Source organism: Centroberyx affinis, unplaced genomic scaffold, assembly GCF_046629955.1.
Source record: "Centroberyx affinis isolate AG114_WGS23_722 - 3 ecotype Tasmania unplaced genomic scaffold, CSIRO-AGI_Caff_v1 ptg001494l_1, whole genome shotgun sequence".
NCBI lineage: Eukaryota > Metazoa > Chordata > Actinopteri > Beryciformes > Berycidae > Centroberyx > Centroberyx affinis.
This window is the reverse complement of record NW_027279959.1, coordinates 258685-273972: the sequence shown is the minus strand read 5'-3', so window position 1 is coordinate 273972 and position 15288 is coordinate 258685. Positions and strand designations below refer to the sequence as shown.

The window sequence follows — 15288 nt, the reverse complement described above, 5'->3', positions numbered from 1 at the left end:
CATCCTGTACAGCTTTGTTCAGATTCAATCTCTCTCTGTCTACTCTCCCCTCTCTTTCTCACCTCTCTTGTGTCTGTGTATGTGTGAATCTGCAAGTGTGTATGTTATGTCTCTGCATCACTACATTCACCTTGGTACTTTTGACCAGAGGGAAGAGAGGGGTGTAAAGGGGGGAAGGGAGTCAGAGCAGATAGTGAAAGACAAACAGTGACCGGTAGACCCGGTACGCCGCTGTGTGAATCAAATGGACGGACCGTGCAGAACCACGTCAGAGTCTGACAGTGTGAGAGGAGACTCTGTCAGGTGGAGGTTGTCATTCTGCATGAGCCAGCCTGTCTCAGCCTGTCTTGGATGACGCTGTTGCAGCATCAAAAGTGGACAACCATTTTGGTCACGCTCAACCCCAGCGCACCATGCTTGTCATGTCGGTTGGCTCCATGGAGCTCGGGATTCATCCTGACAATCTGCGGCGGTTTTAACGTTTCTTTGCTTTGATCAGTTGGTGGAAATTCCACAACGATGAGCTGCTGTATTTTTGATGTGCAGATTCTTCTTTGTTGCTCTCATCTTGTCTTACCCCTCTGTGTGTGTGTGTGTGTGTGTGTGTGTCTGTGTGTGCGTGTGTGTGTGCGTGTGCGTGTGCGTGTGCGTGTGCGTGTGCATGTGCGTGTGTGTATGTATGTGTGTCCCAGCAGATGTTATGGAGGGGAAGAGTGCCATTCTGCTGGGCATGAGTCAGTGGAACTCAAATGACCTGGTGGAGCAGATTGAAACCCTGGGACACATGGAGGACCAATCACATGGTGCGTTTTCTACACACACACTCACGCGCACACACACACACACACACACACACACACACACACACACACACACACACACACTGTACTCCACAGCCTCAAGCCCAAGAACAGGTGGAGTTACCACCGCAATACTAATGAAGGATTCATGCAGCATGGATAGATAGATAGATAGATAGATAGATAGATAGATAGATAGATGGATGGATGGATGGATGGATGGATGGATGGATGGATGGATGGATGGATGGATGGATGGATAGATAGATAGATAGATAGATAGATAGATAGATAGATAGATAGATAGATAGATAGATAGATAGATAGATAGATAGATAGATAGATAGATAGATAGATAGATAGATAGATAGATAGATAGATAGATAGATAGATAGATAGATAGAGCCACATTATGCCAGTGGTTTTCACAAAATGAATATAATAGTAGATAGACTGTAGCTAGAACTTCATACAGCTATGTGTTCCTATTTAAGGCTAACTTCAAACGAAGCATGACCATTTGAACAAGGCTACAGATTGGCTGAGCACAGATATGTGTGGATGCTTAGCTTCCTTTATTGATTTCTTGGCACTTTGTTCTTATCTGATCCATTCCTGTAAGGGAAGCAAGGCAATGAGTCATGAAGAAGAAGAAGTGAATATGGATGCATTCTCTTTGTTCCTCAATGAAGTTACCTTTGATTTTGGAGATTTCCACTCTTTCTTTTATTTATGTTTCATTTTATGTCTACTCTGCCTCATTGCTCTGATTTGAAGGCCCTGAGGATTAAGGCGGCAACTCAGCCTCTGCCCCAGATTGAAAGAATTTTTCTTGATCCTTGCCTCGAGAATAAGCTTCTCACATAATCCAATGAATGCAGGAACTTCTCCATCCTTCTCCTCTTTTGTTTATTGTCGGTGGCATTATTTGCCACATTGAAACTTAATAGATAGATTTATGTCTGTAGAAATTTAATAGATAGATATATGGCTGTAGAAGTGTTATTTACATTTAAGTAAGTATCAAAATCAAAGTATAAAAAGTTTTCAAATCCTTAACCTAATCTTTAAATCAAATGAATCTCCTGATGAATTCTTCATGTGAGTTACTTGATTAGATTCATTTAGCAAAATCCACACTGACTGAATCACAAATCCCTCTGAGATTTAACAGCACAATGAATTATATCTTTCAGCTACAGTAAGCCAGAAAGTTCAGTTTGTACCTTTGAAGATCATAAAATTGGTACAGAATTGCTGCTTCTGTGAACTTGGTGATTTATGCAGATCAGTGGTTTTGATAGAATATAGAAATCCCACAGCAGGGGGTTCATTTAAGAGAATGTGCTATCAAATTGTCAGTAGTAAATTGCCACTATTTTCATTTATTACAACCCTCTTTTTTGTCACACTTCTTTTTAGTTAAGTGGCAGTAATACTTGTCAACATACCAGATAGGCTATAAAGATATGGTAAAGATGCTATATACTATATTATTTTTGGTTGTTTTAATAGGACTTTGTTGACATTGTTTTTGACATTCTTCTCATTCCTCTTCTTCCTATTCTTACTGTTTGTTGTTGTTGTCATCATTATTATTTAATGAGAAGCACAACCCATTTTATTCTCACTCGGTTGTTTTGCTAAGTGTTATGGATATCATCTCAGTTTTTCTTGTTTAACTCACCAACCAAGGGGAAATCCTGCTTCACTCTTAGACAAGACTACTTCTAACAAAAACCAGGTGGCTTAAGCAGGACTGAAGCAACAATAAAGAAACAATCAGAGTTTCCATCGGCCAAATACAAAGTTAATGATATCTTTTCATAGTCGGCTCAGCTTCACTGCATGTAGGTTACCAGGCAAATATGGGCCACTTGTTTTTGGCTTTGTTTACTGATGAATGGACTGGCTCTTGTAAAGGTCATCTCTGTAGTTTGACAAATTGAAGTGGATGCCTTTAATCACTGCGGTTCTGGGGAAGCGTAGTGGTTACTGGTCCCCTCCTGTGGAGATGAAAGGAGATGCTCACTCAGGGATACGTTGCATTAAGCGGCAGTGTGAGATGCACTTGGTGTCAATATAGCAGTCTGAAGCTGTAGAGATACTGGCCTCAGACATCTTAGCACGGTGCCAAAAGATACTGCAGTCGAGTGGTTGCTATTTTCCCACTGTCTAAATAAAGTATGAAAATATTAGAGGTGAGTGCTGCCGCTAGCCAATGTCCTTTTTGAAATAGAAGTGACAGCACAGATTAGATCTGCCTACTGTAATGTAGTCAGTGTGAAAGTGTATCTCATGCAGCAGGTGTTCTCCATTTCAATCACACCACACGACTGAAACAGCAAAGCATGTGTGCAAACACACTGGAATAATAACACATAATATTGTGTTTCACAAAATCCATTATGCGGCCATGTATTCAGCTGTGTGATATCATGTTGCACTGGAGGCAGCAGAAACCCTCCGAGGCAGAATAAGGCCTCCCGGACTGCTGCGTCGCTCCAGAGGAGTAGTTGCTATTTATCTAATTGTTTTGAAGATAATTGTTTTTTATGAGTTTGTGTGTGTGTGTGTGTGTGTGTGAGTGAGTGAGTGAGTGTGTGTTAGTGGGCGTGGGCGTGTGCGTGTGTTTGCAAGCATATGTGTGTGTGTGTAGATGTATGTGTATGTACACAGGTACTTGTTAAGGTATAGCATTGCTCTATAGCATTGTCTCTCTCTCTCTCTCTCTCTCTCTCTCTCACTCCCTCTCTCTCTCTCTCTCTCTCGCTCTCTCACTATTCTTAAGGCGCACTAACAACAAAGTCAAACTTGCCCGAAAAAGAAACACAGTCAAACATGGCGCTGCATACAAATGTGTGTACACTCGCTGCGGCTTTGTAGTGTTGGTTTATTTACACCCCATACCAGCGGTGGCACATGAAGATTAAAAAGGTAATTGTAACTTAGGGAAATAGCAGCGACAAAAACTCAGAGAACAACAACAACACCAGCGACAAAGGCGGCTGAGGAAATATGAGGAGTTAGAAAGTTTGATCGGTCATAAAGATGTAAAGACAGTTTCGCACTGAGAGCAAACCTGCACACACTGCAGAATCTGAAGCCATTGCGGTACTTTGTTAGCTGGGCAACTGTGTCTTTTTGTCTATATGAACCTGCCGAAATGTGTTTCCACAGCAAGTATAGCGTGGCCTTTAATGGGTCATCTCTGGAAACTGTTAAGCCTATCTCTAAGAACCACACTAGCTACAGCTGCCCATTTGCACTCACCTCATTACTCTTGAATTACTGTCAATGGCTTATCATGCTGATGAGCCAGCAGTGAAGGCAGGGACAAGAATGGCTTGTTGGATTGTGTTCACTGGAGCAGATTGTGGTGTTGTGCTGGTAGGAGTAGTGGTTTCCCTGGGCAAGCTATCTGCAGTTTAGATCTGTGATCATCAGGAAACCTCAAAGGCTCCGCTTGACCACTCTTAGTCAGAGCCTGTTTAGTATTATCAGGTACGGCAATAGAAGAGAGAGATCCACTACCCTTTGATCTCCATCTGTTTGTGTTTTCCTCAGAACCCTCTATGGGTTTACAGCCTCTCTGTCGCTTTGCTCTCCATTATTCCTTCATTCCCTCTTTTGCTCTCCTCAGCGTCTCTAACCATCCATCTCCCCCTGCTCTCACCTCTCCTGCACTCCTTTCCTCATCTCATCACCTCGTCATGGTCTCATTCTTTCCCTCTCTGTTCCCACATTCATAACACCACAAGCCTCCGGCGACCGTAAACACTTCACCTCCCAATAGAAGAGACCAACAGCGATGGAAACCTCTGCGGCAGAGAGGCATGCCTGGAGCACCACTGCCCCTTATTTTCCACTCTAGTCTGCTAGTTCCTCTACCACATTCTGCCCGGTGACGTCCTATCAGTCCTGTGATCTAACACCAGCCACCGGTCCAATGTCTTTAGGGCTCTCCATCTGTTCACTATGCAAACAGTCTTATCAGTATATTTATGCTGTGCTCTTTTCATCGCAATGTTTTTTCCACTTCATTCACTGACTGATTCTGCGTAATATCGTTGGACCTGAAAATAGCCGCGTTACATAACTGATCTTTTTGAAAATTATGGAGTCCATGATAAACAAAAACTAGTGACTAGTGACAGTGTCTTGGCTGCCGTCTTGGTACGTGCTGCCAAGCTCTGATACCATTAGCTAAAATGACTTTGTCGAAGCAGGAGACAGTTTGGTTAAGATGACTAAGTGATAAGCTATGCCACATGACTGAAAACAGGCCAATTTGCAGCAGCATAATATGTGATGAAAATATAATGCCACACAAAGTGACCCAGAGAGAGATGTACTGAAGGGTTGTTTGCCATTTTGTCTGTAGCTCCCCAGTTCTGTCTGCTGCTTGCTTCCTGTAGAGCTATTCAGGGATGCATGCAGAGAGAAAACATAAATTTGAGTCTCATCTATATTCTACCCACCACCTCCCCCTGGTCAAGTCATTTTTAACACACACTGCTCGTAGGCACAATCTCCCCTCACACTTTAATTCCCATTAAATTACATTTTTTCTTCATTTTTTCCACTACTGTTTCCCTCTTTAAAACAAAATTGCCCAAAGCTTGAAAGCAGCAGAGACAAAAGCAGGTTCTCTCTGGAATAATAAAGGATGGCAAACAAAAAGAGGGAGAGGGGAGATAATGATAACAAGTGACTGACTGTAAGGACTCAGCCCTTGATGTCGGGGTATCAACGTGCCTCATACATCTCTAATTTTACAGCCCTTTAGCTGAAATGGTGCCTCTGCTGATAGAGCTCCTCTCTCCTCTGTGTGTGTATGTGTGGGTGTGTCTGCATGTCTATCTGGCGGTCCGTCTGTCTGCATGTATCTGCATGTGTGTGTCTTCGTATTAATGTGTATGTGTATGTTTATGTATGTGTGTGTGTGTTTGTGTACACGTGTGTGCACATGGTTGTCTGACAGGATGCGAAGTAAGAAATGTGTTGTGATCGCACATTGAGAACAGATAATCACACCCAAACAACACTGTCGCTGCCTGCAGCTCCGGGGGGGAAGGAGGAGGAGGAGGAGGGGGCTAGGAGGAGGAGGAGGACGATATGAAATGAAAAGAAATAAACCCCATATGCCTTTCAACGCCAGATAGATTTCTGCTGATGGTTAACACCTTCTTTGACCTGTTATAAATGTTGACGAAGTGTTGTTGGTGCTTATGTGCTGCAGATGTGGCATGTAACTACTGAGGCGAGTCAGTGCAACACTTGCAATGAGCCTCTGCTGCGTTGCCTCTGCCGTGTTGGGGGGGGGGTATAGCTTACCTGGTGTCCAGCCCCCGTGAACCGCAGTCTTTAGCACTTTTTGAATTTGCATGGTGATTCATAGGGGTCTGGCTACAAGCCGTTATTTCGGACAGATACTGTCCAACATACCTGATTGGATGGTCGATGTAGGCGGGACAAACCGAGTTATGACAAGCGTTACAGAGCCCGACAACAACTACCACAATGGCAGCGCCGGCAAAGGAATTGGATGATAGCAAGCTAGATTTAGCGATTTCGTCAGTCCTTTAATTAATTAAAACAGGAACAATCAGCATGTTAAAAAGCTTGGAAGTGAACGTCGCCATGATTGTTGTCGCTCTGAGGCGTTTCCAGATGTGTGCTTATGTGCTTTGCTACTGTGATTGGTCAAAGATTTTGACCAGTGACAACTAACACCTACCAATCGGTTGGGGCGAGAAATTACGTCAGTGAATCAGTCATGGTCATGGATAGGCTTGCGTCCAGACACTTATGAATCGCCATGCAAATTCAAAAAGTGCTAAAGACTGTGATTCATGGGGGCTGGAAACCAGGCAAGGTTTAGGTTTCTGCACAGTAAGTACAGCAGCCACAACATATAGGCAGGGAGCAGCTGGAATGGTTAGGGACAGACGGTGTATGTGTGTGTCTGTATGTATGTGTGTCGTTGACTGAGGTGGTTCATGTCCTGCATCTCTGTGTGTGTGTGTGTGTGTGTGTGTGTGTGCAGGCGGTCGGAGGGTTTTGCATGCTGTGGGGCTGGTGGAGTCTCCTGGGGTCTTTTCACAGCGGGGCTACACAGCCGATCATGATGCCAGTACCAGCGAACAGATGGCTGAGCATGTTAGCATGCCTCCTCCGTGCCAGGGGTCAGAGGGGGCTGCTCACCCAGTCAGAAGAAACATTCCTCTAAACGAGCGACCTAACCTGCTGCTACTTAACGGCACAGGCTTGAAGTCACAGAGTCACCGAGAAATTAAAAATGACTTGTTCACCTTTTTAGCTAATTTTCCATGTCAGTAAATACACCTGTACTTAACAATACATGCCAAAAAATGTACAACAAAATTATTTTCCTGTATTTTTCTATCAAAACCCCATTAACCCCTTTTCCTTCCTGGAAAACTGCATTTTTAGTCGTCCCTTTATGGCCTAAAAATGGCCTAAAATTCCAACCAATAATACCATCACAGACTTTTGAACAATAACCCCTCTGCCTCTCCTGTCATATAACACCGCCTCTCTCTCCCTAACGGATACTGCTGTCCCATTGGTGAACAGTCCCTTCCCACATTATGACCCACCTAAACATCTTGCTTCAACCAGAAATATGTCAGATTATGGAAGCAAGATGCTGTCAAAATGCCACTTCATTGCTACTTTAAGTATCCTTAACAGTTTCCTTTAATTGTCTGTTTGAATTAGCCACATTTGTTTGATATCTGCTTAATTAACATTGACATATATATCGAGGCGCTAACCTTCATTAAGTCAATGTCCTGCATTATGAATTTCCAAGAGTTTCATGTGTTATGAAACTGTTGCATGCCTTGCCAAATGAAGCTAAACCTGTTATGCAAAGACTTAGAGGCGAAAGTAATATGCAATAGAAGTTGGCTGTTTTCCAGACACACAGATCACAGTGATAGCTCTCTAATGAGTTGACTCACACTTCAGTGGGCAGGAAACTTTGAGGGCATTTTACCATTTCCATACTCCCACTGAAGACATAAAACTGTAGTCTGGAAGCCATTCTTCCCGATGATGAATGCAGTCTTTTTGCCTCTCTCTCTCTCTCCCTCTCTCTCATCCTCCTGCTCTTGTCTTTTCTCCCATCTGCTTGATCTGAGCTGATGAATCTGCGACGGTGATAGAAGTTGCGGAGACCAGAGAGTAAAAAGAGACAGGGGGTGATAAACAGACAGAAAACTCTGCAGGGAGGAGAAGAGAGAGAGAGAGAAAGACAGAGACAGAAAGAGTGCACCCTGTAACAAAATATTATATTGAATTTATGGAAAAATGACATTCTAAATCGTAGTTGCCTGGACAGAATGACACAGAGGGATCTGAACATGGATCAATAGATCAATAGTTCATCCTTCCTCATTCGGCACTCTTCCCTCTGCGTTTTTCTTATCCCTTTCATCTTCACAAACTTATTTCTGGCTTATTTCTCCATTTTCTCTCTCTCTCTCTGTTCTCTCTCTTTCATAGATAGGTTCAGAAATATCTTGTACCCATACTCTTTAGACTGCAGTATGATAAGAGATGTGCTGATGCACTGTTTGTAGTAGCGGTGATAGGGTGCCGGACTGGGCTTGAGGCCACTGGGAACATGTCATGGTGCTGCTGAACTCCGGCTTCCTCAGCTCTCCACAAAGTACTTTCTAGGTTAAGTCTTTTGTTTAGAGAGAGAGAGAGAGAGAGAGAGAGAGAGAGAGAGAGAGATAGGGACAGAGAGACAGAGAGAGAGAGGCAGCCAGTGTCACTAAATACCACTGAGCTTCATAATGCACTTATTGACTGGCAGCGGGACTCGCACCCCTGAGTGGAAGCACAAGAAATGAAAACATAGAAAAGAAGAAGACAGGCAGAGGAGAGCCTGAATCCCTCCTGCAGCAGCACAAACCTGTCTTTCTGCAGGGAACAAATTGGCCTCAGAACCACAGGAGGCTGCTTTATACCGCTGAGCCACGCCAACAGAGAGGCACTAATGTTGCTCCAGTATCAGACAAATGACTTGCTTATAGTCGCTTTCACGAATGATGAGATGAATGCAGGTCGCTTATTTCCACTGCCTTTACTGCAATCCCTTGAACACGGCTGTTTCTTCAAGAATGATAGCCAATGCATTTTGTAGTGCGGTGCCATGTATGAGATGCAGGTCTTCAGACATTTTGTGTTGGGTGAAGCAGCTGTGCTTTTACGAGTGTGTGAGTGCCTTTTGAGTGGGTGGCTAAATACTGTATTAGGTCTTATCGACTGTATTATATTACTTTATTTGTATGTCCTGTTTTATGGCACTTAATCAACAGAACTCCCCTGATGATAAAATCAACCTTGAACCATGATCCTTGAACTTTGAACATGTTTATTGACAGAAACGTGCTAAGCACTATCTTAACACCCAACTCAAAAGAAAAGGGAAAGTTCAAGCAGTATGCCTTTCTAATATTCAAATTAGTCATTTAATATCAAATTCTATCACAGTGTGCAGCGCTCAATTTTCAACAAATCATGTCTGTTCTTTATTGAGCAGCATCTAATTAAAAGAACGAAGGAAAAGTTATCTATCTTGTTCTCTTCCAATCTTTGCTGTGAATTTGCACACAGCTCATATTACAACCACTAATGTAATGTCTTCACATTACCATAATAAACCATTAACCCAATAAAAATGTGTAATAATAGTGTAATATTTCTGTGATAGGTTACCTACCATTGACCTAATAACTTTTTTCCTGTTAATTATAACATTATTAGAGAGATACAGGAAAGAGAGACGGGGATGACATGCAAAGTTTTCCCCTGAAGTTTGACTATTTGATTAGCAGTTCAGTCATAAATTTTTTTTTCAAATTGAACCCCACAATAATCATTATGGTTATGATTCTAACATTAACAGGAAAACTTTTACATTAATGGGACATTTTATGATGACAGGATTATTACACTATCAACTGCAAATCATTATTATGTTAATGGTTTATTGGGAAGTTATTACATTAACAGTTCTAACATTCCATAATTTGCATAATTTGTCATATGGTGATATACATATTGCTAAATATTTTCATGATCATAAGACAGCACATACGCTGGTATTTTAAAATAAAACACATTATATGTATGTAGTATAAGTTATAAGCTATAGCAAGCCAGGTAGGCTAACATTACTGTATTCTCTACAGAAGAGGTGAAAGCAGCTGATCAACTACAGAGCCAGAGAGCTGAGATCATATTCAAATAAACTGCTAATTAATCAGGGTTATACATCAGCACCACAAATGCACAATGGGATTACAATCTGTTCTTGTTGTATTTCCTGTCTGCCAACAGTGGGATCAGACTGAGAAACTTCAGCAGTTACTCACAGTTCTTAGAGGTGATGAAAGCATGGAGTAATAGTTCATCCTCAAACTCTCTCTAATAAAATACGCATTATGGATATTTTTAAATATGGGTTTATCCTAAAGCACTCTGCAAGTCAGGTTATTAGTGTTTTTAATGGCAGGTGTATGCTAATAAAGAGGAAACTTCAAAACTGCTAAATTATTTCACACAATGTACATGTTGTATTTTTGTGCAGTTAAATGTACAAAAAGTATTTTTTTTAAGGAGCGTGACCACTCACCCCGAGCATATTATTTGTTATTTAGACAGAGAGAAAGTAGCAAAGCAGCAGGATGGACAGGAGAGGAAGCTCTAGCAGGACCTGATCCCAGACCAGCAGGGACACATGTGGCTTCAGAGACAGATGACTGAACTACTTAACTGTCTCTGGGCACAAAAATGTCATTACTGAAAAACCATCAAACCTGCTGAAGTATAAATGGTCAGATACTGTTCAGTGTTTTGCTTTGAGTAAAGTAAAAATGTTGCAAAAACTACAAAATACTGTGTTTAAAGCCTGCATGCTTCTTTTATAGGAGACACCAGAGTTTATACTCATTCTGAAGATGTTCAGTGGGTGTTCAAATGACACCAGAACACCAGAGGCACTATGTGGACACTTCATGGGACACAATCACATATGAGAAATGCAGTACCATCTAGCAATGGGCAAGAAAGACAAGTTACCTTCATGTTCTTATATGGGATTTATTTTTGCACCAAAATGAATGCTCATTTTCTCATTTGATGGCAAATTAAACATCAAACTCGACATCTCTGTGGACGTATTCAGCAAGGTTGGATTTTATTTAAATTATAGTTAATGCCTCTATGTTAAGGCTGGATGAAATAGGGTAAGACTAGAGCACAGAGGAATCATATTTTACTCAACCAGCCTCATGAGTAGCAGTCTGTGAATCCTGTAATGAAACTTGCCTCACCCTGCCTTAAGGCGCTGCTATAACACATCTAAAATAATTTAATTTGTCTGGGTTTCAGTGGAGAGTTAGTGTCATATGGTGTTTCAGGGGCTTTTCCACTCTGTCAACGATACAAATACTCAGGGAAACTAATTCTTTCTCGATTTAAAGATATTGAATATCGGCTTCACCTTGTCTTAAGGTGCTACTTACCCATCTAAAATGTGTCAGACGGCTTTCCACTCTGCCAACAATAAAATACTGTGGGAAACTCAAATTCTTGTATTTGTTTATTTTGGCATGAAAATGTTCACATTTAAATATATTCAGTATCAAATATTGTCTATCAGCAGCTTCAATCAAAGAATGTCAGCCTTGAAAAACCCATATTGGTCTAATCCTAGCATGAAATACAGTCAGCTTCTCATTATACAAGGACGATTTTTTCTGCTGTCAAATCCCACGATGCTTTCCCATCCCAGTGTTTGTACAATAAAATACTTTACAGGGTTTTTTTTTTTAGAGGAACTCTTCAGTCCTACCTCCCACTTTCAGAAAAAATAAAACCTCCCTCCATTGATTTTCTGTTACTTTGTGACCAAAATAGTTCAGTGTGCTGTGTCCCTTGTGTGTGCTGACCTGGAGTTCTCGGCAGGCAGGAGGCGGCCTGAGAGCGTGTGGCAGGCTGGGCTGTAGGCAGGCAGGCAGACAGGCAGGCAGACAGACAGGCAGACAGACAGGCAGACAGGCAGGCAGTCAGGCAGGCAGGCTGGGAACAGAGGAGAAGGGAGCTGACAGCCTGTGAGAGCCTCCCATGACAGTCAGTCCCAGTTGAGGAGGCCGGATAAACAACTAGCGAGCGAAGCACAGAGCCAAGGCTTGAGCCCAGATAGATAAATAGGAAGAGAGAGAGAGAGAAGAGAGAGAGAGAGGCTCAAGAATAAGATGACACAGCGTGCAGAGGCTTCCGGGGAGGGTAATGAGTTTGGCCAGGTTCCTGCGTGATATGCTGCACTACGCAGGGAGAGACGCTTCCAGTCAGCACAGTTGGAAGAAAATATGTGTCTCCATCCTTTAATCTTCTCGCCCTGTGAAGAAGTGCATTGTTTTGCCCGAATCTGACAAGCCAAAATCTAATTATATGAGCTGGATATAGTAGTTGCTGCAGAGATAAAGATACAACCATGCTACCTGCTCTGCACTGTCAGTATTTACTTGTGAATCTTACGGTTATGACATTTGAGCCTAAGGACACACAGACCCATCGCCCAGCATGGAGCAGGGATGAGGAGTAAAGAAGAGGCTAGAGTAATATTGAAATTGGCTAGCTTCTCCAATCAATATCCATTTCTGCTTCTGTTATCAGCGCATCTGGGTGAAGTGGCTCCTGCAATAACCCTTTCTGTGTCTTTCTTTTCTCTGCCTGTCTCTATTTGTACCTTTTTATCTCCCCACTCCCTATGCAGAGGGTCTGTACCACCTGGGTGGCCCACGCTGTGCCCCTCAGAGCAGCATTGAAGGGCTGGAGGACACCGAGGTACGATCACAATGAGCAGCCTCTCAGTGTATTCACCGTCTGCCAAGGACAAGTACAATTACCCAGTTATTTAGCCTGTCATGCACCAATGCCACTCCACACCTCCTTGCCAAAGTCTTGCCGTTCTTCTCTCTATTCTTCTCCTCTATTTGAACCCCCTTGCCTTATCTGTATTCTCTGCCTCCAACCCTTCGCAGAAGAAATGTAAGACCCACGTGTTGCTGCTCGTGGTGCACGGAGGAAACATCTTGGACACGGCGGGCGGAGACCCCAGCACAAAGGCCGGGGACGTCTCCACCCTGGCGTCCGTGCTGGAGAAGGTGACGCGGGCGCATTTCCAGGCCGCCGCCGAACACGTGATGATCAAGCTGGTGCCGTGCCCCGCCGTGTGCGCTGAAGCCTTCTCCCTGGTGTCCAAGTGAGTGGCAGCGCCAAAGCAGGGAGCCTCACTGATCACGTTTTCCTTTGAACCTGCTGTTATCACTGTGCTCCCTTCACTTTACGTGTGTGCGTGTGTTGTTGCTGACTTTTTATGTTACTGTAGACATTGATGTTCTGTTGCTGTTGCGCTTTTATTCGGCCTTTCAGCTCATATTTACTGAGCTGCATTCTTACTGGTTCGGTGGAGAGCCCTGATTACTTTAAAGCTGCAGTGAACGGGCTACATTTGGCGGCATTTTTATGAGGATGAATTCACCAACAAGCAATTTTTAGGTGGTTATTTAATCTGACTACATGCATTACAGCCCACCATTTAAATGTGTTTGCCATTGTAAAGAGTCAGATGGAGAAGCGGATTGCCCCGAATGAATGCAGATTTCTAATTCACCAAGCGCGCCTCCAGGAGTCAGCACAGAGGCAGAGATGCCATCTTGGCAGAGGTGGTGAAGGTTAATCAGGAAAATATATTGACCAAGGAACCCTAAACAGACAGTGCAATGTTAATTAGTATGCTGATGACATTTCTCAGCCCCTGCAAGCATGTGGCCATGTGGAATATTAAACTCCTAACCTTTCTGACTGCTGTTGTTTTTAATTGTTAATTCTCCCCTTAAGTCCTGGAGGCAGCTCCTTAGTGGACAGAGGATCAGAATGACAGAGTAATGACTGCAAATGGCATTACTCTTTCTATTGATCTGAGGGACTGTGTGTGATGGCTCAGTATGATCTGTTTGTCTAATTAGCTACGATTCGATTACTTACTATTCAGGTCTCATTTGTTTATCAATTTCTGTGAGTGGAAAATAATTGTGGATGCAGTGGGAGTAACTGAGTGCTAAGTAACTGTCAGTGGATGTTTCTTCTGTTTTGATAGATTATGTAGAATAGTTTCCATGACAGCAAATAAGTCCCAGGAGACTTCAGTGACACTTTGCTAAATTTCACTCTTTTGCGTTCCTCATAACTCCCAGGTCTTACTTTCTGTACTCTGTTAAGTAATGAAGACCTTGGCAAGAAGAAAATTTTGAGATAGAGGTTAGGTGAGGTGAAAGCATGTCTTTGCATGTGTTTGCTCTTTCCGGCTATGCTGCTGGCTGTACAGGGAGCCACTCAAGCATAACTAATATTTTCATTTCAAATTTAATGTCACATTTCCCAGTTGTCACCATAGTTAGTTTTTGACAGTGTCACATAGTTTTAGCTGTTCTCCATTTATACGCTGAGAATGTTTTTGTCTGAATTGTCACTAATCAGCATGGCTGAAAGAATGTGTTTGGCAGAAGTCAAGGCTTCTGTCTGGTCCTGTGATTGACACTAGTAAGAGGAAGGTATTGACTGGAGGCAAGAACAGTGTAAAGTGATTTGAAGGCTGTAGCTGCTGAGCAGCTTGACGTCCGATTGCCTTCAGCATATCCATGGATGAAATATTAAAAAGAACATCATCCCCTGGGAATCCAGCGGGACTGCGTTATTGCCACATTTCTCAATTGCCTATCCTTGTATGCATGTGGGCATACACACACACACACGCACAAACACAAATACATACACAAGCAATGAAGGCTTAGAGCCTGAGAAAGGTAGGCGGCATTTTGATAAAATAAGAGCGCCAGCCCTCATCGATGGGTGAGATCTATCTAGTACCAAAAGAATGTTGTTGATATTTTGACCAAAATTTAACTAATCACCAAAATGTTTACTAACGAGAAGGAAATTTGTATTTTGACTCTCCTGTGAAATTAGTCAAAGCCTACTTATGCCCAGATGGCTCCAAGTCCTCAACATGCTCTCACAATATGTGCAGTCAGTATGCACTCATACACCCACACACCAAACAAACACAACACTTCCTCAATTGCACTTTTGTCATTTAATGGTGTTTGCTCTAATGACAGTGCTGGACTTGTGGGTGTACTCAGCCTCATTTATTTGCGTGCCAACATAAACATCAGAGGAATAGGCAGCCACACGGGAAGGGATTGCTGCAGTGTGGGTAATTTGCTGTCATGCCGGGATTTAACAGCTTGGTTGAAAATCGCACCAAGGAGTGAAGGTGGCAGAACCTCTTAGCGCCTCAAAGAAAAACTTTCACATAAACAAGCCTCTTTGGAATCAGAGCTCGATAATTCCCGGTGTAGGATGTCTCCATAGAGAATGA

The 15288-nt window shown here is 42.8% G+C and overlaps 1 protein-coding gene across 1 annotated transcript in view; it reads left to right on the top strand.

The window, feature by feature from the left end:
- pitpnm3 (PITPNM family member 3) overlaps positions 1 to 15288 on the top strand; it is a 70247-nt gene that overhangs the window by 27998 nt on the left and 26961 nt on the right. Inside the window, exons 6-8 of the mRNA XM_071527140.1 lie at positions 693 to 803; positions 12619 to 12689; positions 12887 to 13107. Of these exons, the coding sequence (XP_071383241.1) occupies positions 693 to 803; positions 12619 to 12689; positions 12887 to 13107 (403 nt within the window). The remainder of the gene's footprint in view (positions 1 to 692; positions 804 to 12618; positions 12690 to 12886; positions 13108 to 15288) is intronic.